Source organism: Delphinapterus leucas, chromosome 2 (assembly GCF_059928025.1).
Source record: "Delphinapterus leucas isolate spDelLeu-1000000601 "Yukka" chromosome 2, BTC_Dleu_Yukka2, whole genome shotgun sequence".
Lineage (NCBI taxonomy): Eukaryota > Metazoa > Chordata > Mammalia > Artiodactyla > Monodontidae > Delphinapterus > Delphinapterus leucas.
The window spans coordinates 37,193,763-37,217,331 of NC_143130.1; the positions used below are offsets into that span (position 1 = coordinate 37,193,763).

The 23,569-nt window shown below is 49.1% G+C and overlaps 1 protein-coding gene across 1 annotated transcript in view; it reads left to right on the forward strand.

Moving 5' to 3' along the window:
* LOC111164672 (pro-interleukin-16) overlaps positions 1 to 23,569 on the forward strand; it is a 66,624-nt gene that overhangs the window by 39,142 nt on the left and 3,913 nt on the right. The window contains exons 2-7 of the mRNA XM_089906222.1: positions 4,908 to 5,018; positions 8,494 to 8,608; positions 14,163 to 14,236; positions 15,454 to 15,670; positions 18,604 to 18,721; positions 20,905 to 21,037. Coding sequence (XP_089762348.1) covers positions 4,908 to 5,018; positions 8,494 to 8,608; positions 14,163 to 14,236; positions 15,454 to 15,670; positions 18,604 to 18,721; positions 20,905 to 21,037 — 768 coding nt within the window. The remainder of the gene's footprint in view (positions 1 to 4,907; positions 5,019 to 8,493; positions 8,609 to 14,162; positions 14,237 to 15,453; positions 15,671 to 18,603; positions 18,722 to 20,904; positions 21,038 to 23,569) is intronic.

Sequence of the window (23,569 nt, forward strand, 5' to 3'; positions counted from 1 at the left end):
ACTATATTTTCCAAATTGTCCCCCTAATGGAAGATGGTGTTATTTACCTCTAGTCCCATTCCCATTTATTTTTCCATTTCATAATTCAATGTAAACTTAAATTAGAAACTCACGTTATTATTATATAATCTTCAAAATATATAGTCAAAATTTATTTTGGTTTTTGCATTAGATTTTATAACCACATTTTCAGTGAACTCACCCAGTGCTACATGTTAACTGATTTCAACTTCCCCCACTCAAGGTGATAATTTTGATGTATTTCCTTGCTGTTGGAGTACATCCAGTAATTTTTTGAAAGAGTAGGTGAGGGCTCAGACCAGTTAGTGCTTTCGAGAGACTGCTTGTCCTGACTCTGGGCCTATGTCCTTGCTGATTGGAACTCATAGTGGGAGCAGGAACCACAGAAAGCCCGAGTTGTTTTTTTTTTGTCTGGATCAGTGAGGGTAGAAGCGGAGTTATCTTGGCCTGTTCCCCCTGTGCTTGCCCGTGGCTCTAGGTGCTTCTGTCCTGTGGACCGATCCCAGTTGGCCACGTGATTGCTTGTCCTTATTCCCTCTGAACCCAAACGGTACACCGCTGCCCTTCTTCAGATGGCAGTCACCTTGCACTGCTGTGGGCAGAGAGAATGGGAGACTCGTTTTGGTTTCCTCACGATGAAGTAAGGAGCTCAACTCCCTCAAGGTTCCTCAAAAGCTGGACGCATCGCCTGGGGAGCCTGATAAACACACAGAACCCCCGCCCCCACCCCCACCTCCGCCCCAGACCCCATCCATGCAGACATGGATTCAATAGGTCTGGGTGGGGCATTGAAATTTGCCCCACTTATGATACACACCAGATAAACATGATGCACAGACAGATTTAGGACCATCTGTAGCCCCTCCTCCCAACCCCACTCCAGGATTCCTCGTCCCCGCTTTCTGGGGCGTGGTTTTCTGAACCTCCTGGCTTCCTCTCTCTCCTGGCCCCTCTGGGGTCAGAGGGTCTCTGTGAGTCATGGAGAACCAGCTCCTTATGTGGAGACAGCTGCTGGGAGCAGCTGTCCTGGCAGGGAAACATTGCCCCAGCCACTGGGAGTGCCAATGGACCAGAACATCTCCTTTCTCCCCCAGGCCTTTGTCCCTTCTTCCTCTTCCCCTTAGGGATCTCACATCTCCAGGAATGCCCATTCTGTCCCATGTTCTCAGCCCACCCTGGGCAGTGGCTTCCTTTCTTCAGCCTAAGTCTTTACCATCCTAAGAATGAAAGCAAACCAAAAGCTCTGCTCCAACGTCCCTTCTTCGCTCTGAACCACCACCCATCTCGTGTCTTTCTCTTGGGAAATTTCCCACCAAAGCCTTGTCCACTCACTTGAGTGGAGGGACACTAGGAAAATCGGCCCCTCTCTGGGTGCTTGCTGCCCAGTACCGTGGCCACTGTTCACACCTCGAGCACTTGGAGTGTGGCTCGTCCAAATGCTCAGCGTGTGAAAGATGCGCCCAACTCAAAGACTAAGCACAAAACCAAAAACAGGATGCGAAATACCTCATTAATGACTTTATGTGTTACATGTTAAAATGACAGGGTTTAGGTCTATTGGACTAAATACAATACACGATTAATATTGACCTCACTTTTTCTTTTGACTTGTTTTTTAATGTGGCTGCTAGAAAATTTCAAATTACATATGTGACTTGTATTATATTTCAATTGAGAAGCACTGATCTAGACAGTGAGGGGCCATAGCAGAGAATCTCTGCAGATTTTTCCAGCTGGAAGAGGTAGAGTTCCCGGTTGGGTGAAAGGAAGTCTGGGGTTCCCCCAAAAGAAAAAGAAGATGATGGCTTTGCATTTTCTTAGATCCCCAAAGAATCAAGAGTTGACCCTGCCTGCCTGTGTTAGGGGTGTGTATGTGCCTGTGTGTGAATGTGTGTGTGCGTGTGCGCGTGTGTAAGAAGCGGTCAGGTGCTGTCGGGAGGTTGGATGTTGCCATGGCAGATCCCACAGGCTCCTGCCCGGTCTCTCCTCTGGCTCTACATGTCTGGGGGCATTCCTCCTCCCCCTCCTCTCCCTCCTCTCCCTCCTGGGTCGAGATTGAAAACCCCCTGGCAGCAGGCACTGGAGTTGACAGAGCATTGCGGTTTCCTGAGAGCCCAGCATCCTGCTTGACATGTAGGAGATGCCTTGCCAGCTGTCTCGAGTTGAGCTGAGGCGAGATGGAAGTGACAGTCCCACCTGCGCCCTGCGGTGCAGACAGCATGAATGGAGCTAATGCTGCCTACGTCTTCATTGGCCCCCACTCTGCATCCTGCACCCAGCACTGGGCGCTCCATGGTTCAAGTTCACTCTGGCCGCTGGCTCATGAGGGCTGGCCGTTGGCCGGGGCTGACGTTGTTCTCCCTTGAGCTTTGCTTTCTGACAGCACAAATGATCTCTTCCTTTTTTTCCTCTCCTGGGTTAGGTGTTAATCCCTACTGCACAGGAGAGATTGATTTTCCAATGACCAAGAAATCGGCGGCTTCCACAGACAGGCAGCCTTATTCCCTCTGTAGCAACAGGAAGTCTCTGTCTCAACAACTGGACAGTGCAACGGGAAAGGCTGTGGTAAGAGCGAAGGCAGGGGACCCTGGAGAGCAGGGGGAGAGGGGAGGGGTCCAGACTCAGCGGCGGCTGAAGAGACCTTCCTAGTGGTTTGACGTCCACAGAATTACAGAGGGGAGGGGCTGGCTTCGTGAGTGTGGGCACCTGCAGGCAAAGAACCACATTAGGAACGGTCACCTATGAGTGCCAGGCACTTGTGACCGCGGCTGCTTTGATGCTATGAGGAGCTGATGTGCAGAGAACATTCCACCCATGCAGACCCTGAACGGGCACTTTATGTGGGTCCCTTTATTTCATCTGCACAGCGACCCTAGGAGGTGGGCGAGGGAAGTGAGGACAAGTTAAGGAAGGCATGTGAATTCACATTGCTAATAAGAGTCCGCCCTGGGACTCGAAGTCAGAGCTTCAGGATTCCAGAACCTGTGCTTTTAGCCCCTGTGATGTAGTGACTTGCTTTACACATTTTGCCTCTACAGTAAGTCCCCTACACACGAACGAGTTCTGTTCCGAGAGCGTGTTCGTAAATCCGATTTGTTCGTAAGTCCAAGAGTTAGCCTAGCTCCCCAGCTAAAACAATCGGCTCTCTAGTACTGCACTGGAATAGGTTTATAATACTTTTCACACAAACAATACATAAAAAAAACAAACACAAAAAACAAAGGAAACATTTTTAATCTTACTGTACGGTACCTTGAAAAGTGCAGTAGCACAGAACAAGAGCTGGCATCCAGGGGCTGGCATCGAGTGAGCAGGCAAGAAGAGTTACTGACTGGAGGAGGGAGAGGAGGTGGGAGATGCCAGAGCTGAAGGATCGTCAGCAACAGGAGACGGAGGGCGAGCTGCGATGTCACTCACGCCTGACATGGATGGCCCACACATTTGCATCTTGGAAAGTTTGCAACTTGAAAGTTCGTATGTAGGGGACTTACTGTAATTCCTGAGCTTAGAACGGAGGGTAATGTTAGCCCCATTGTACAGCGAGGAAGCAGAGGCTTGGCAAGGGGAGTAGCGGTCTGAATTCACACATCTTGAAAACCTAAGCGTCCAGCATTGAAACCAAGCCCTCACCAGTCCGTGCCCTTCCCACTGTGGGGCGCGAGGTTGCAGTCTGGGAGCCAAGCAGGTGTGAAGCACAGGGTCCCCTCACTTGTCACCCCAGCCAGCCTGTTGTGTCCCTGAGCCCCGGCCGAGGCACAAGGCACCCGCAGTGCCTCCTGCGGCCACCTGTGAGCATACAGCGCCCTCCGTCTGCAGCACCCTGTCCCCTTCCCTCACCTCTAGCCTGCAAACCCTACCCCATCCTTCAAGACCCTTCCTAGCACTACTTCCGCTGCGAGCTCTCCCGAGTCCTCCAAGTGCTTGACCCTTATATGTTTCTGGACGCCCATCGTAACGTGTCTGGGCTTCTCTTACAGACTCACCCAACGTGCCTTGTTGGTGTCATTACTTATGTTAGGGTCTTAGCTCCCCTGTACGGTCCATAGTCAAGCGATGTTTGATTCTCCCCACACGGTACATATCAGATGCTTGAAGATTTCATTTCTCTCTTCCATTCCCTTCCTTGAGCTATTATGCTTCTCGCTCACCAGCGGGAATCATCGGTGTTCCAGTGTTAGAAAAAGACAGCTTCCGACGTGACAGGTGGCTTTACAGATAAGGAACCCGAGGCACAGAGGGGTTAAGTCGGTTCCCCAAGGTCACCAGCTGATAGTTGGAGAGCCAGGCAGCCGGGCTCCCAAGTCGGAGACCTAACCACCATGCTCCTTTGCCCCTCCCCGCGGCACTTCCTGTGGGGCGCGGGGCGTGTGTCTGTTTGGCACGCCTGCTCCTATGCAAGTGGGTACTCCCCTGTCTGCCTCCCCCTGGAATTTACATTCTGAGTTTTCACATCTTTGGGTTCCTGACCCTTTACCCACCACCCTGTGCCTGACACTAAATGGGGTCTCCGTAAATGTGGCTTGGATTCTGTCAAGGGTGTCCTTGGCCGTTGGCTTCCCAACCTGGGCTGGGGACTCCGGTTATGGGACTCGTTGTCCTGGGGCAGCGTGGTCTGTGTCGTGACCCGGGACCCACTCCCATGACAAGCCTTAGCGAGCCTCTGGCTGCTGGTCCACAGGGAGATCAGGCTCCTGGGGCCACCAAAACAGCCCCCCTCTACCAGACGCCCACCCACACCCCATTCACCATGCTCTGGCCCATCTCCCTCAGGAGAGAGGGGACCAGGGTCCTCTCCTCGGCTGGGCCTTCCCTGTCCCCGTTTCCAGCAAGGTGTGTGCTGTCGTCCTGTTGACTCATCCTCTCCCCACCCTGGTCCCTCGTTCCAGGGTCCGTCAAGGCCAATACGGTCGCTCAGCACAGCTCAGCTCATGCAGCCCTTGGGGGGCCTCCAGGCATCTGTCATCTCCAACATCGTGCTGATGAAGGGCCAGGCCAAGGTGAGCAAGGACTGTGGCCAACAGAAGTTGCTGGGTCGACACGGGTTCCTGAGGAGCTGTCATGTCACGGGAAGGGTGGAGAGAGGGACTGGTGATTCTGGCTCAGAACATGAGTGTTTGGATGCTCTCATGCCGGCACAGGGAGGGGCAGTCAGGGTTGCTCTGCACCGTGCGGGTCACAGGAAGAAAAATGTTGCCCAGTTTTTCCCTGGCGTAGTATTTTCCAGAAGTTAGTTTTACCTGATGATTGAATTCAAAACATCATCATAGTCAGTTCAGGCTGCTATAGCAGAAATACCACAGACTGGGCAGCTTAAACAGCAGGTATTTATTTCTCACGGTTCTGGAGGCTGGGGGTCCAAGTTGAAGGTGCCGGCAGATGCCACATATGTTGAGGACTCCTCTCCTGATTCACGGATGCCTCGTTCTCTCTGTGTCCACACATGGTGGAAGGAGCAAGGGAGTTCTCTGGGGTCTCTTTTATGAGAGTGCTAATCCCATTCATGAGGGCTCCACCATTTTTTTTTTTTTTTTTTTGGACCAAGGCCATATTTTTCTTTAGAATAAATATATTTTGTAAACAAAGCAAGTACATATATAAACAAATTAGCCTTTATTTTCTTTTGTTTTTGCCTTTATTTTATTTTATTTTTTTTATTGAAGTATAGTTGATGTACAATATTATATAAGTTTCAGGTGTACAACATAGTGATTCACAATTTTGAAAGGTTATATTCCATTTATAGTTATTGTAAAATATTGGCTATATTCCCTGTGCTGGACAATATTTCCTTGTAGCTTATTTTATACATAGTAGTTTGTACCTCTTCACCTTCTATCCCTACCTGCCCCTGCCCCCTTCAGGAGTGCTCCCCCTTTATGGCCTAGTTACTTCCCAAAGGCTCCCCCTAACATATTAATTTGGGATAGGGACATAAACATTCAGTCTGTGTGTCTTCCCCAAATTCAGATATTCAGACTGATTTTTGCCCCACAATTGAGAAATATCGAAAGGGGGGCACAAAAGCAGTGGTAATGGTGGGACATCCCAAATGCTCCTTGGCATTGCTTCTAGAACATGCCATCCCATACATGGAGTTGACGTGGGCACTGAAGAACTTCTGAAATAGACATGGCAGCTGCTGCAAAGTTCTCAGGCCAGCCCAGGGAACCGAGATGCTTAAATCATGGAAGGGTAGGTTTCTACCCACCTCATATGATTTTGGTGTGTGGTGTGAGGGAAGATCTGTTCACTGATATGGTCTTCCTGCAGGAGGGCCCCATATGTCTGGAGTCCTTCCCTCCACCCCCACCCCTCCTGTCTCCTGGGAGCTGAGCAGAGATAAATGAGGAGACACAAGTGGGAAGTACTGAGATGATTGTTCCTCTAATCACAAGGGGGTCACTCTCGCCAGTGCTCATTTTCTCCAGACAGCCCCTCTTTCTGATTTGTAAATCACAATGCTTGTCCCCCCTTGAATTTAGGTAGAAGCATTTTTAACATGGTTGACTTTTAGACTTTAGACTTTTAGACTTTTTTCAATGCTCAAAACGAGGCAGAATGGAAAAGAGCACCAACACTCATGCAAAGATGATCAACAGTGGTGTCAGTCATCTCGGTGTGCATAGACTGTACAGTCAGTAAATAGATTTCGTGGGCAGATGTGTCACTGGGTGGATTGAACTGGGCTCGATGGAGAGCTGTAAGGTGTTTGGTGTCAGAAGCCTGGAGTACAGAGCAGGGATGATGGGTTAGAAATACGGTGGGTCTCCCACTGTCCTCCTGATACACCTCCACACCGAAGACCTCATCATTAACAGGGATAAGTAGGAGGAGGAAGAAGCAGAGCTAGAAGGTTCCACCAGTGCCTGAGGTAGCCAAAAACAATAAAACCAGCGACCAAAACCGAGGCATTGTGCTAAGGGCTTTGCAAGGATCATTCCTTTAATTCTCACAAAACCCTATTATTATCTCCTGTTAATAGGTGAGGAGACTGGGGATCTGGGACTTACAGGACTGGCCCAAGGTCACTTGGTTAGTGAGCAGTTGACTCAAGACTTTCTGAGCCCTGGATCTTGTTCTTAACCACTACACCATCCGGCCTCACCAGGGTGGGTGAAAGTTTGGGTCTAGAGCAATTATTTCAGCCAGGAAGAAGTTGGGAGCCCATACAGGGAGCCAGGAAGCTGCCCTACCTCTCATTTTCCTACCCCCATGCTACTCCTGGACACCGTTGCTCTTTCCCATCCTGGAACACCCACACCTTCACCAGAAGCTCACACCAGCACCCTGTCCACACAGCTTTCCTGTCTGGCCCCTGCTCGCCAGGCTCCCTTAGGGTCTTGAAGGTGGCTGCCTGGCCTGCCACCTCTGTGATGCTGGGGCGATGCACACACTCGGCTCCGAGCAGCTGCTGGCCTCGGAGAAATTGCCCAGGAGCAGTGATGCTGTTACTTGGCAGCCATCACCTGGAGGGGTCTTCCTGGGAGCCAAGTTGCTTACTGCTTCCTGGCACGCTTGCAAGCTGAATCCAAAGGCCCGGCCTCCAGCTGGCTTTCGTGCCTTCTGTCTATAACATATGTTTCCCGAGCACCTGCATCCAGAGAGCAGACACTGACAAATAAGATGCGTTCACCACCTCCGGGGAGCTCACAGTCTCCAGAGGAATCCATTGCGACCCAAGCTAAGCCTTCTTGAGAAGAAGGGTGCTCTCAGTCATCAACCAAATAAAGCAGGCTGTGTGTGCACCTCCTTCGCTGCTCTCTGGGTCTGCCTAGATGGTTGTCCTAACTCACCGCCCGCCTTTCTCTTCCTGCCGTCTGTCGACCTCACTCACGTCTTCCTCTTGCTTCCCCGGCCTCTGGCCTCCTCTCTGCTGCCACCTGGCAGCTCCTGACCTCGTGGTACTGCAGGGGCAGGAGGGAGAGCACAGGACTGTAGTAAATTCCTTGAGAAGGGGAAGGGTGGGATGCAGAACAGAAGGGGAATGGACAGCTTTTGGTAGGAGAAGGGATGCTTCTTCCATTGGCAGGTGCTGCTTTTACGATTATTGGTGTTGGTGTGTTAGTTGTGGCTGCTGGATGTCTTAGTTAATATTCAAACACAACGCTATGAGTTTGGCGATGTCAGCATCATTTTCCAAGGGGGTAAATTGAAGCTCAGAGACAGGAAGTGATCTGCCCAGAATTGCTAGTCAGAGGGGCAGAGCCAGGGTACTTGCTAGTCTCCATTCAGACTCCCCGTGTGTGGGGAACATCAGACTCGTGAGAAAGCTCCAGACACGACACAGCCCAGTGTGGCCTTGAAGTTACCACTTTTCCCATTCCTCTGTTAGGTCCCGAGACCTCTAAAACCAAGGGCACCCCTCTCCTCCCTGAGTCCTCTGTTCAGGGCTGGGGCAGGGCCTCAGGACAAGGCAGCCCAGTGAATGGCATGGAACATTCCGAAATCTGACCTTCTCCTCTTCTTTCCCAGGGCCTGGGCTTCAGCATCGTTGGAGGAAAGGACAGCATTTATGGCCCCATTGGAATTTACGTTAAAACCATCTTTGCGGGGGGAGCAGCGGCCGCCGATGGAAGGCTACAGGAAGGTAGATTTCCCGGCCTTCAGTAGGTGATGTTGGTGGAATCAAAAGCAGAATCACTAGGCTACCAGTAGAAGCTACTGGGAAAGTGAAATGTGTCTTGAGCCTTCAGAATCCAGCTTGCATGGATTCGGGGGTCTGCGGGCCCCGATGGCTCCGTCAGGCCTGGCACATTGGCTGGGTGTGTTTGCACACTCAGTCTCGTTCCTGTTACTGGCCTGGGGCAGAAGACCCCTTCCATCCCTCTTGCGCCTTTGCTTGTCGAGGCCCCTCTGCGTTGCTGGCAGCCATCGACATCCCCTTTGTTTCGTTTTCTCTGCCCTCCCCAGCCCACAGACACGGGGAACCAGGCCCAGGGCTTCCAGTGAGTCCTCTGTGAGCCTGCCCCGTTCTGGCCTCTAGGAATACAGAGGATTATCAGACAGGTTCCCTCTACTGAGGAGCTCAGGATCCGCCCAGCTGCCGCCCCTCCCCTTCTGCCCACCCTACTCCCATCCACTACCTCCCTCCAGCTTTTTCATCTCTTCCAGGGAGGGAAGCCCCTGGCCATCCTGAGAGGAAGGGGCCCAGGGCGCTGAGGTGTCCCCTGAGTGTCCCTCCCTATCCCCTTGTCCTGGAGGGGAGGGTTTTCTCCCCACCCCCAATCCTACCCCACAGTCACGTGTAGGCTTGGCCCCAGGAAATCTCCAGGTTCTAACTGGGAGGCAAAATTCCGGGGCAGGTAGTCAGGGAGCAGAGGTAAGATGCTGCAGGCCTGACACTGGGCTACAGGTGAATCTTTAAAGAGAAGTGATTTCACAGCCTTCTTACCTTCTCTGTCAGGCCAGTTTCTGTAAACTCTGCCGCGAGCCAAACCACCTTTAATAACCTAACTTGTTCGGGGCAGGGTTGACCAGCTACAGCCCGCAGGCCACACCTGGCCCACTGCCTATTTTTATAAGGCTCACGAACGAAGAAGAGTTTTCATGTCTCTTAAACGGCTGAAAAAAAGTCAAAAGAAGTTTGGATTCTTTTGTGAAAATTAAATTCAAATTTCAGCCTCCTTAGAAAAGCTTTATTGGTACACCGCCATGCTCGCTCACTGACCTCTCGTCTATGGTTGCTTTTGTGCGGTGTTGAGTAGTTTCGACAGCATGTGGCCCGCGAAGCTTAAAATATTTACTATCTGGCTCTTTATAGAGAAAGTTTGCCAACTCTAACATTACGTGTATGGATTTTATTGTATGGGCAGTGGGGAGCATTTGAAGCTTTTTATAATTTGGGAGGGACCAGCTAGGACCAGGGTTTTTAGTTGATTCAGGAAGCCGAGTGTAAGATGAAGTGGGCTGGCTAGACACCAGAAGCAGTAAAACCAGTTCAGAGGCTATTGTAAGAGCCAGGCTCCAGCTCTTAAGGGTCTGCCCTGAGGCTGTAACCCTGGGAGGAGAAAGATGCTGATGGGGGAAACAAGGGCTTCTGTGGAGGTGGCAAATGAGATCAGAGAACACGTGAAGGCGTCTGATCTTAGTAAACTAGAGAACGATGATGAATTATATATAACAGGAGGTGGAGGAAGGGTAGCAAAAGAAGGCAAACGAGGGTATTTAGGTTTGAGCGGCAGAGCGGAGTGAGGTCTCCAGGTGAGCACTAGGTGGCGCTGTCCAGCAGGCGAATGAAAATTTGGGTTCCAGTTCAGGAAGGGAATAAGTGTTGAATGTAGATTTTTAGGGTCATTTGGAAAATAGCTGAAGTTATAGAGTGGATGCAGGAAGCAGGGGAGAGAGGAGAGAGAAGAGGGCCGAGGCAAGGCTTGAGGGGGATAGCTAAATCAAGAGGCACGCAAAGGAGTCATTGAGAGAAAGGAAGGAAAGTGGGATCAGAATCTTGAGATGGGCCGGTCTGCTTCCTTATCTTCTGTACTTTTCTGTGTTTGACTAAAAGGTGGAGGAGGAATTGAAGTGGCCAGAAGAGAGAAGCCTGCCCAAGCCAAGCTTCATTCTTTTTCTTTCTGGGTATTTGTCTCGCTTAGTTAATAGTGATCGTAAGAATTCGGTGAAAAGGACGCTCAGCTAGTCTGCAGTCCTTGATTCTAGCCTCAAATAATTGACCAAGTTGCCTTTTGTAACTTCTTTCAAAAGTGAAGTTTTAGAATACGCCCTTGAATTCCCCAGGAGATACGTCAGTTGCAACAAAAGTTGGGTGTCAAGATCAAGGCTAAGAATGTTTTATTTGTATTCCCTTTGCAAACAAATGATTGTGTAAGATTTATAAGGCAAAACCGAGGCTATTCACCTTCCACCAGATATGGCCAAATAAGGCTGAGGACTCTCTGGAGGGCCCAGAGTGTATGGCCCCCTTGGGATGGACATTCTAATAATCTGAAGACAAGTTCAGCCTCTTGTGTCATAAAGAATGGACGTTTCTGAAGTGTGTTCTTTGTAGATCCTGCCTTCAGCAAGTACTTAGTTATATTTTGATTATTTTTAATTTGTCAGTTGTCACACCTCAACTTGGAATCTCATAAGGACAAGGACCGAGCCTTTTATTTTTCTTGTCTAGTTTTAGCAACGTAACAGATTAAGCTGATTTGAATATGCTTCCCACCCCTTTATTGTCATAGACACAAGTTGGCTAAAACAGCACATCGGAACTCTAAAGAAAGAAATGGAAACACCCAGCTTCTAAGAAACAAAGAAACCACTTTAAATCTAAGCGTGACATTCCCAGGAGTTGATGACGTGGTAGCACAGGGAGCTGCTTACTGGGCCTAAGGCCCAGGGGCTGGGATTCGATGCCCACACAGGGGCAGGAGAGGTGGTCTTGGGCCCTGGGAACCTCTGAGAACCTTTAGAAAGCCTTCATACTAAAGAGTTGCCCTCATGAAAGGCCAGCAAGCCCAGGGAAGCAACAAGGAAACGTAATTTTGTCCTTGGCCCTTGAGTGGGGAAAAGACATCTCGCTGGAGAAAATGAAGAGCCAAACCCGTGTCAGGGTGAGTGTGCAACCTCAGCCGTCAGCCCTTGCAGCTCAGGACTCCCAAGCTGAGGAGCTAACGTTACTACTGGTCCTGAACCAGTCCTGAGACCCCGGGGTGCCTGCTGGAAATAAAGGAAAAAAATAGAAGTAGCCACCTGAGGGGTGTGGGAATTCCACAGAAAAACAAGCTCCCCTTAAAAATGAGTTGAGGGCCTCCCTGGTGGCACAGTGGTTGGGAGTCCGCCTGCCGATGCAGGGGACACGGGTTCGTGCCCCGGTCCGGGAGGATCCCACATGCCGCGGAGCGGCTGGGCCCGTGAGCCATGGCCGCTGAGTCTGCGCGTCCGGAGCCTGTGCTCCGCAACGGGAGGGGCCACAGCAGTGAGAGGCCCGCGTACCGAAAAAAAAAAAAAGAGTTGAAAATAAAGATTACAATTGTTCGGCCAGAAAAAGGAATGAAATCCTGCCATTTGGGACAACATGGATGGACCTTGAAGACATTATACTGAGTGAAATAAGAAGAGAAAGACAAACACCATACAATCACACTTATATATGGAATCTAACAAAACAAAAAACCTAACTCATAGCTATAGAGAACAGATGGGTGGTTGCCAGAATTGGGGGGGGGGAGGGTGAATTGGGTGAAGGCGGTCAAAAGGTATAAATGTCCAGTTATAAAATAAATAAATCTTGGGTGACTCTAGTTAGTAATACTGTATTGTATGTTTGAAAGTTGCTAAGAGGGTAGAGCTTTTCTTTTTTTTAAATTTTGTTGAAGTGTAGTTGATTTACAGTGTTGTGCTAATTTCTCCTGTACAGAAAAGCGACTCAGTTCTACACATATGTATTCTTTTTCATATTCTTCTCCATTCTCGTTTATCACAGGATATTGAATATAGTTCCCTGTGCTGTACAGGAGGACCTTGCTGTTTATCCATCCTATATATACTAGTTTGCATCGGCTAATCCAAAGTTCCCAATCCACTTGGGCAACCACAAGTCTGTTAAAAGAGTAGCTCTTGAAAGTTCTCATCACAAGGAAAAAATACTTGTAACCAGGTGTGGTGACTAATATTAACTAGACTTATTGTGGTGATCATTTCTCAACATATAAGATGTTTAAAAGAATAAGAGAAGGAATAGAAAAACAATAAGGAAACAACAGAACACAATGAAAAAATAGATGGATGTGAAAAAAAGAACTTTTAGAAGTTAAAAAAGAGCAAAGTCATTGAAAGAAAAAAAAAAAAACCTCAACGGATGGGTTAAACAGTAGATAAATGCAGCTGTAAGGAGAATTTGTGATCTGGAAATTATCCAGTAGGCCACACAGAACAATAGAGAAGCAAAAGATGAGCCCTAGAGAAACATGCAGAATAGGTTGAGATGGCCCAAAATAATCTAATGGGAATTCTAGAAAGAAAGAATAGAGTGAAAGAGGGAAAGCGATAGGCAATGAGATCGTGGTTAAGAATTTTCCAGAATTATCCAGAATTTTCCAGAATTATGCAAACTTCAGTATGAGGTAGCACCCTAATACATCCTAGTGAAGCTTCAGACTATCAAAGACAAAAAATATATATATATTAAAAACAACCAGAGAAAAATGATGGATTCTCTACCGTGGGACCATAATTAAGTGACAGCAGATTCACCCAATAGCACGCAGGCCAGAAACCCGTGTAAAAAATAATGTTTGCATCTGAATTTCCCAGCACAGTGTTGAATACAGAGACAGTGCTCTTTGTTTATGTATTCAATAGATGGAATGAATAGGAGAAAGTGGTTTTCCATCCCCATGAAAATGGATCTCTGGATACAGAAAAATTTCTTCTCTTAGGTGTATAGGAGGAAAAAGCTCTAAGTCCTAACTTTTTACCATATGAACTTTGGACTTCTCTGAGCTCACTTTCCTCTTCTGTAACTTGGGACCTACACTGCATTCTGGAAACATCACATGCAACCCACATTTCCTGGGCACTGTGGAGGCGTCACCCAGAATTGGCCCTGAGGATTACAGCATCTGATGTAACAAAGCCCCTTCCCCAGGGAGAGACTTTCACAGTTCATCGATGACCGCCGGGGTGACAAGGGCTGTGAGAGTGGTAGGTTCTAGGTGCCACGAGAGTGCAGAGTCAGCAGAGACCAAGCGATTAAGAAGTGGTAGGTGAAGAAGGTAGGAGATGTACATTTTAGTTCAGAAGACGGCACGGAAACAAGCACGGAAATGCACAGGCCACTGTGGGAAAGGCAGGTGTGTGGCGTCAGGCAATGGTCCAGGGGAGCGAATGGCATAAGGGGCTGAGAGGCAGGAGAGAAAGAGGTGAAACCCAGAGGTGGGCAGGGAGCCGATTGGGCCAGGCCTTGTGTGCCTGGCTAAGGACCCTGGATCTCACCCTGGAAAGTAAGCAGTGCCAGAGGAGGCCCAGCACTGCTGCCTTGCCCACCTCCCAGGGGGAGAGCCCTGAATGAGATGTTCTCTGTGATGCTTTGTACATCTCACAGAAACCTGGACGGGGGGTGGGGGCACTAGAGTTTAAGGGATAACGCCTCCTGATTGGGCAAAACTCTTCTCAGCTACAATTTCTCCCTCTCCCAACAGGTGATGAAATTCTGGAACTCAACGGGGAATCGATGGCTGGACTCACACATCAGGATGCTTTGCAGAAGTTCAAGGTGACCATTTATTATCAATATATGGCCAAACTCTGGGGCCTTCAGACAAAGGAAGCAAGCTCCCAGCATCACCCTCCTTCCTTCAAACCTACAAATTCCAAATGTGGGCTCCTTTACGTGGGGCACCTTGCTGACACTCATCTAGGCACATTGTTCAAAAAAGGCCTTACTCTGAAAATAATAGTGTAATTAGGACTGTTGTCGGGGGCTGCATCAACTATTTGAGGTTTATAGAACGGTTTTATTTTATTTTATTTTTTTATTGGAGTATAATTGCTTCACCATGTTGTGTTAGTTTCTGCTGTACAACGAAGTGAATCAGCTATACGTATACATCTCTCCCCTCCCTCTTGGACCTCCCTCCCACAGCCGCCCCCATCCCACCCATCTAGGTCATCACAGAGCTCCGAGCTGAGCTCCCTGTGCTATACAGCAGGTTCCCACTAGCTATCTGTTTTACACATGGTAGTGTATATATGTCAATCCTAATCTCCTAATTCATCTCCCCCTCCCCTTCCCCCCTCGTGTCCGCATGTCCGTTCTCTCTGTCTGCATCTCTATTCCTGCCCTACAAATAGGTTCGTCGGTATCATTTTTCTAGCTTCCACATAGATGTGTTAATGTACGATATTTGTTTTTCTCTCTCTGGCTTACTTCACTCTGTATGACAGACTCTAGGTCCATCCACGTCTCTACAAATGACCCAGTTTTGTTCCTTTTTATGGCTGAGTAATATTCCACTGTATATATGTACCACGTCATTATCCATTCCTCTGTCGATGGACACTTAGGTTGCTTCCGTGTCCTGGCTATTCTAAATAGAGCTGCAATGAACACTGGGGTGCACGTCCTTTTGAATTATGGTTTTCTCAAGGTGTAACGTTCTATGTATTTATATTACAATCTTTAAAGTTTTGAAGACAGTCACTGAAATATATTTTTTGAGTCTCCATCTAGTTAGTTCAATTCAAGACTCCATCTCTTTGGCATATATATGTATATACTTCGTATATAAGATGTCATATCCGTATCCAGACATACAAATATGTGTCATGTATATGTATACACACATTTCTGTATCTCACACACACACACACACCCGCATGTGGCAACATTTCTTTAAAAAGCATTCTACTATTGTTCCCCACAAAGACCCGGGCACTTGCCCTTGCCCCGAGCTGCTGCTGGAAGCCGTGGCCCTCTCTCTTTCCTTCCAGCAAGCCAAAAAGGGGCTCCTCGCCCTCACGGTGAGGACCCGCCTGACGGCCCCCCACTCCCTGAGCAGCCGCCTGTCCCCCGCACTGTGCCGCTCCCTGAGCTCCAGCACCTGTGTCACCAAGGACTGCAACTCCTTCATCCTGGAAAGCCCTGAAGCGCCTGCCAGCAGCACCAAGCCCAACTACAGGATCCTGGTGGAGGTGTCCCTGAAGAAAGGTAGGCTGGCCTCCTGGGAGCCCCGCTGCCCTCCTCCGCCCTCTGCCTGGGCCTCCCTCCACTGAGCTATCTCCCAGACTTTCTTTGGCTGGAAACAGGCCCGGGCACTGTCCTTTAGCAGATTTTATGGCTGCTGTTTAGCCCCAAGGTCTAGGGCTCTGTTTGTTAACAGAAGCCCGGGACACACCATCCGAATTCAGTCAACATGTCCCAGTGCAGTGGATAAAATAAAACAAAAGGAAGCAAACACAAATCACACACACACACACACACACACACACACACACACACACTAGACCAGGAGTTGTAGCTCCATAGCTAATCTGCTAAGAGACCTTGGGCAGGTCACTTGCCCTCTCTGGGACTCTTGTTTTCTCACGTGTGCCAGAAAATTGAGATCCTCTCAAGCTCAGACATTTGGGGATCAGCATCTAGTCCCTTCACACACACACCCCCCACCAAGGGTGGATGCTAACTGCAGGGGGCTCAGCAGGCCCCCCCTGCCAGATTGCAGCTAGGCTGAGACCTGGAGAATGAAGAGGAGGCAGCTCCCGCAAAGGGACCAGCTCAGCTTGTAGGGACAGAGGGAAAGCCAGTGTGGCTGCAGCGAGGTGGGCAGCCTGAGAAGTGGTGTTGGAGCACCTGGCAGAGGCAAAGAGAGAGACCCTGTGGGACTTTGCTGCTAGATTCTCTTCTAATTGCAATTGGGAGTCCTTGAGGGATTTCTAAGCACAGACATAATCAGCTTATGCTTTAAAAGAAACATCTCCTAGGCGTCTCTGTAGAGAATGGCCTATAATGTGACAAAAATGGAGGCTTGGGAACCAGTTGCAGCCATTGGATCAGAGAGGATGAGAACGGTAGGTGAAGACGGGTGGGTGGCTTTGAGATCTGTTGTAGAAGAAGAATGAGGAATGAAGAGGGTAGCTGGCAGGCAGCCTGAGGACTCAGACATCCCTGAGCCCCCAAGCCTGGCATGAATACTAGGCACAGGTCAGTACGTGCTGGCACACGCCAGCAGCTGTGTCCAGGACTCGCGGCGTGAGTTCACTGAGCAGGCGCAGGACATGGGGAAGACACGGCTCTCTTCCTTCCCCTGGTGGGCTCCGTGGTCCCTGGCCTTGGGGTGGTGTTTCCTCTGATCACTGGCATCAGAAATACCATAGGCAGGGTTTTTGTTGGATTGCCGTATGTATATGACACAGCTTCTTAATCTCTACCCCCAGAGATTTCTCTTCCACAGTATTAGAAGAGAGGCCCAGGGATCTATAACTTTTATATAAGTACCCCAGGCAATTCTGATGCCCGCAGGGCTTACGAACTCTCACTCTGGTCGGGAAACCTGATCTCGGCAAAGGGCTCTGACCTTTGTTTGTGGGCCATATCACAGCCAAAATTCTTCATCCATCAAACAGGGTTGCTAACAGTTGCCCATGGCAACCCTCCTGGGACGTTGGGAGGACCAGCATCAGAGGTGAAAATACCCACAACCGTGCTTTGTAAACCACAGGTGCCAGGAGCAAACCACAAGAAGGTCTTTCTCCTACTCACCGGCCACTCCATCTGGTCCTTCTTACCGGCTACCCCTCATTTTCCAGTCCTTTGATGCTGGCCAGCCCCAGGCCCTCCTCTCCCACACACTCTGGGGGACCCATCCAGCCCCATGGTCCTAACACCACCACCTCCACGTTGATACTTTCAAACTTCCACTCAGCCTTCTCTGCTGGGTTCAGATTCATCTACCCAACTATCTACTGCCCATGTCTCCTTGGCTACTTCATAGGCATCTCAAGAGTGACTGGGGCAAAACTGCACACCTGGTCGCCATCCTCATGATTCTGGTCCTCCATAGGCGTCCTGTTTTGGTGAACCGAATCATCACCCACCCAGTTACTCAAGCCAAAAAGTCTCAGACTTCTTCAAGCTAAAAACATCTCTACGAGTTATCTTCATTTTAATTTATGAAATCCCCATATTGAATCCATCAGCAAGTCTGTCTTCAAGATGCGTTCTGTGTATATCCATCTCTCTCCCATTTCACTAGCGGTAAAGTCCAAGTCACCACTGCTGGGTGAAGAGTAGCCTCCTAACTGATCTCCTTGTTCCCATTCTTGCTTGACCCTTCATAGCTCTTTCTTTTCCCAGCGGCCGGTCATATTGGGGAAAATAGAAATTAGCCCATGTCACTTCCTGCTCGTAAGTTTCCCATGGCATTCCTTCTCAATGGAGAATAGCGTCCTTTCACTGACACATCCTTGTTGACAAGGTTCCATTTAAGCTGACCCTTGCCTCCCTGTCCTGAATCCTCTCATACCACTCTCCCCGTGATGGGCTACATTCCGGCCACACTGGCCTCCTTTTTGGTCCTGCAGCATGGCCTGCTTCCTTTCACCTTGGGCCTTTGCATTAGCTGTCACCTCTTTTGGGAATGCCCCCATCACCCCATCCCTGGTTCCTTCTTGTCATTCGTATTTTAGCCTAAATGTTGCCCTCTCTGAGCCCTAAAGAGGTCATCCTCTTGTGTTCTAGTGCATTCCCTATTAATTCTCTGCCTAATACTTATCACCCCCCTGACAACTTCCTCCCTCCTTCCTTCTTTCCCTCCCTCCCTCCCTCCTCCTTCCCTTTCTCCCTCCCTTTTCCTTTTGTTCCTTCCTTCCTTCCTCCCTCCCTCCTGCTCTCTCTCCCTTCCTTCCTTCTTTCCTTCCCTTTCCTTACTTGACCTTAGCATCCTCACCTGCCTTGGTCACTAGTTGCTGACCCTAGAGCAGTGCCTACTCACAGTGTTGCTCCATAAACATGGGTGGAATGAATGCATTAATGAATAGGAGACACCAACTAACCCAGGACAGGTTTGGCACCTAATAGACTAGTGCATCCCTGGGAAAGCTCAGTCACCAGTCCCCCCACCCCCATCCCGTTCTGCCTTCCAGAGGCTGGCGTTGGGCTGGGAATCGGCCTGTGCAGCGTCCCCTATTTCCAGTGCATCTCTGGCATTTTCATTCACACGCTCTCTCCGGGATCCGTGGCGCATCTGGACGGACGACTCCGGTATGTCCTGATTTCTGTTTTTGAAAAGACCCCTGATTTACAAAGGAGGGAAGGAATTCCTTAGTGCATCAGGAGACTGACTGGGAGATGAGATATTTAGAATGATCCAGGGATAGCTCAGAGCCTTTGTCCTCAAAGTGTGGTCCCTGGACCAGCGGCATTGAAATCACTTGGGAGTTCCTTAGAAATGCAGAATCCCAGGGCCCTCCCCAACCCACTGAATCAGAACCTGCATTTCAACTAGATCCCCGGGAATTTGTATGCACGTTGCTGTGTAAGAGACATTGTCTCAGAGAATATCAGTCCGAAACAGAAAACATGAAGTTAAACATACTTTAATTCAGTTGTAAATAATACAGACTGTAGAGTGACATAAATAGGAGCTTCAAGGAGGTTTACCTGTGGAGTCAGTCTGTATGGAAAAAGAAGCTTACTCAGCAAATCAGTAGTATTAACTCCATTTCTTGTAGCATAAACAGAGTATTTTCGGGCATTCCACATATATCTTTTTCCGAATAACTTCTAAGAGAAGTAAAAATCTAAATTTTATTTTCAACAAGGGATCTGAGTTTGGTAATTACATATTCTTTTTTTTGTAATTACATTTTATTCCAGTTTAACTTGTTACAGTACTTTATACTCAGTCCGACACTCGTGTGTGGTATAGCTTCTCTCCTATAGCATAAGAAGATATATGCTATATATTTATATGTGTCCCAGATCGTATATCTTCATGTATATCTTCTCTACTGGGCTTAGGTTTTGCTGAATCAGGAGAGTTTTGCCATATGTTAAAATGTTTTCCTATCATTGTAGTATTGGGGTTGGCTAAAAAGTTCGTTGGGGTTTTTCCATAAGATGTTATGGAAAAACCCGAACGAACTTTTTGGCCAAGCCCATATATGTAAGCCCTGCTTAGGGTGGTATCTTGATGGAGCTTCTGAATTAGAGGTGGGCTTGCTGCTCTCATGGGCAGGAGGGTGACAGCTGATTTGCTGAGCTGCTGTGCTGTTACCTGGGACTGAGTGGCTCAGTCAGAGTGATGGCCTTAGTCCTAATATCTTTAGACAGAGTCTTCCCTCCTGGACCTGCAGCTGGGTAGGGACTGTTTTGGAAGCTTCCACTTTCCTTGGCATCAGGTGCTGTGTGGTCTTCAGTTACCTCAGTGAAAATGTGTACTTTCTTAGCAAGAAGGAGAAAGGGAACTAACTCAGAGACAGAAATGTAGAAGGAAGGGGCAGCCAACTGCAGCAGGAGGAAGTGTGAAATCAGCCACAGGAGACCTGAGTTCCAATCCTGGCCCTGCTGATAACCAGCTAGGGCAGAGGAGGGCAAATGGGGGCCCACCATCTGTTGTTTTTGTTAAATAAAGTTTTATTGAAACAAAGCCATGCTTACTCATTTACATATTGTCTAAGGCTGCTATTTTTAGGCTATGACATCAGAGTTGCACCATTGCCACACAGACGGCACGGCCTGCAAAGCCTAAAATATTTACTATTTGGTACTTTCCAGAAAAAGTCTTTTAATCCCTAAGTGACGTCTTCTTGAGGAGATAATGTCACCCTCTCTGCCTCATTTTCCCCACGTGTGAAGCAAGAGGATTGGATTGTACAAAATCCTCTGTGTATCGATGCAACCTTATTTTTTCTACCTCATTTTTTCCCCCATTTCCCGCCTTACAAGAATGAACTCCACTGCCTTCCCTCTTTATTTCTTTTTGCAAGAACCTTGGCTGCCCCCCCCCCCATCCAGTTATTTCTTCTTTACCTTTTAGCACGTCCCATCTGCTCTTCCTGTTAACCATTCTGCATATGGGAACATTGAAGCCCCAAGAGAGATGTGAGCAGTTCAATTGTGGTTAATTGGTTAATCCATTACATTGGTTAAACGACGCCCTCCATCTCGATCGAGCTTAAGTTAAATGGAAAGGGCAGAAAAAAGTTACAAACTTCCGTGAATGTTGCCCCACACTCGGTATGCATTGTCTCCCACTTTGTGGTCATGCATGAAGCGGGTGTGCGATATGTCGCTTTGGTCGGCCCTGTACTGAGTTTCAGTCGGGAGGCGAAGGAGGTCTCCTTATTGCTGTGAATTTGAGGTCTCATCACACAGCCCAGGCAGGACTGGGACCTCGGGGAAGCACACGTGCTGCTGATGGCTTCCTGTTGATGCCTCTGCAGGTGTGGCGATGAACTTGTGGAAATCAACGACTCCCCCGTGCACTGCATGACGCTCAACGAAGTCTACGCCATCCTGAGTCACTGTAACCCGGGTCCAGTCCCCATCATGGTTAGCCGACATCCGGACCCACAGGTGACACCCTGCTGGGCATCCTCTTCTTCCCAGGCCCACTCTCTCAGGACTCAAATGAACCAAGTGTCTGTCGTAACAAGCGTCTGCAGAGAGGTCCTCTGACAAACTCCTAGACACAGAGGCGATTGGCGTTAGCTCAGGGAAGCTCTTGCAGCTGGGTTACAAGCTCTAGGGCAGGAAAATATAGACCCAGGGTTCCTGCTAGTAGATAGAAGAGATTCACTCATGCATGCGTCCAGCGGGTCCCCACTATGTGATTGTCTGGACCCGGGCGCTGAGCACACAGGAAGAAGTGGGCTCGTAGCACGCATGCCTGCCCTCCAGAAGCTTACGTTCTCACTAGAGAGACTGACAGAGAAATCATTGTGATACAGGGTGGTAAGTACTATGAGAATACAGGGATACAGAAGGGAAGGTGAGAGAAAGCAAGAAATATCACAAGTTAGTTTTCTCCAGGCAAAGAATTTGCGGAAGGTCATTCCAGGCAGTGGGAACACAAAGTTAGGCTGCAGGGTCTTGAAGGGACCTGTCGTGGAAGGAGAGGGGGGTAGGTTCTCAGGACTGGGATGTAGGGACTGGAGGAGAGCATCGAGAATGGAGTTTGGCGAGGCACTGGGGTTACGTGGCAAAGGGCTTTCCACAGGATGCTAAGGTGTTTGCATTTTATTCCATGAGTAGTGAGGAGCTAGGGGAGGCCTCTAGCTCTATATGTTACATGTTCAGGGTTTTTTTTTTACCCTTTGATTGCACGGCAGAGGACAGGATGGAGTAGGTGGAACTCGGAGTTTTTTAGAGGAAGGAAACGGATGGTGAGGGCCTGAACTAAACAGCAGATGTGGGAAGAGAACAGAGAAGAAGGGGCAACAAGAGGCAACCTGGGAAGAATCAACAAGATCCGTTGGCTGATTAGCTCTGGGGCAAGAGAGGGGGGAGCCTAGGAGGACTGGAGTATTTTTAGATTAGAAGACCGAGCGATGGCAACACCACCACCGGAGTAGAGAATCAGAGAAGGGAGGTGGGCTTGGAAGGGAAGAGAAAGATCTCAGTGTGGGATACAGAGAGATGGAGGTGCCTGGGGGAGGTTTAGTTAGAGATGCCCATAGGCAATTAGATTTAGGACTGACAGTGACTGGTAAGTGAGATCCAGGTGGGAGCAAGACTTGAGAAGTGCAGCCATGGGCGTGGGTGAAATGACTTTGGGGACCCTGGTGATAATCACCATCACTATTTATTTCATCCTTAGTGTGTACCAGCTGGGTTTGCCAAAGACTTGACATACACAATTGCATTTAGTTGCTATACATCCCTCTGAAGTCGGTATGATTTTCCCCTCCAATTCCTAGATGAGGAAACTGAGGCTTAGAAAGGCAAAGGAACTTGCCCAGTGGTGGAGCTACGAAGTGGAGAAATGACGATTTAAATCCACCATAGCCTGTGTTCTTAACTAGTGGGCTCCCAAACTCCCAGCAGAGATAGGACAGAGAATGGAATGATGGGGAAGATCCACACGTGCCTGTGTGGTGGGATTCAAACCCAGCCCTGCTCAGTTATTAAGCACTGACAATAAGCACACTGGAGGAAAGCGAACCTCTCACTTACGGTAAACAAGTAACTCGTCTAACCTCTGGGCAGTAGAAGAGAAGAGAAAAGAAACGGGTCTCGATTCGGTGATCCGTGCCTCTTGCTGCCCTGGAGGACCATGGCGAGAGAGCAGCGGGGGAGGACGCAGGGTAGGGGGGCGAAGCTATGGCCCCTGCACTTGAGGGGCTTGCATTCTGGCTGGAGGGGTGAGGCATCCACACAGAGAGTCCACAGGAGGTGCGTACCCTGGGCGTGAGGGGGTCAGGGGCCCAGCTGCTCAGCCAAGGGAGCCAGGTCGTGAAGGGCAGGCAGAGCTTGGAGCAGCAGAAAGGCTAAGGCACTGCAGGCAGGGGACACACACAGGCAGCAGGATGCCTCTCTCATGCCCAGCTTCGCTGTTTATTTTGAGTGACCTTGGACATCCATCTAACCTCTTAGAAGCTCTGGTTCCTCAACTTTGAAGTGGGGGTGTGGTCTTCACCTTACAGGACTGCGGTTGAGGGTAAATCTCTTCTACTGACAGTCTACCATTTGGCAGGAATTGTGCCCAGCACTTTTAATGATTTATTTAGTATTATTTTTTTGCGGGGGGGGTAAAATTACCTAACATGAAGTTTACCATCTTAGCCATTTTTTTTTTTTTTTGGCCGCAGCGCGCGGCCTGTGGGGTCTCCATTCCCCAACCAGAGAGTGAACCCGCGCCCCCTGCAGGTGAAGCGCGGAGTTTTAACCACTGGACTGCCAGGGAAGTCCCCCGTCTTAGCCATTTTGAAGCGTGGAGTTCAAAGTGAAGCGTGGCACGAAGCACATTCACATTGTTTTGCAGCCATGACCACCAGCCATCTCCAGGACTCTTCGTCTTGCCAAACCGACACTCTCTACCCCTTAAACAACTCTCATCCCCCCACCTCCCAGCCCCCGGAGGTGACCATTTTACTTTCTGTCTCCATG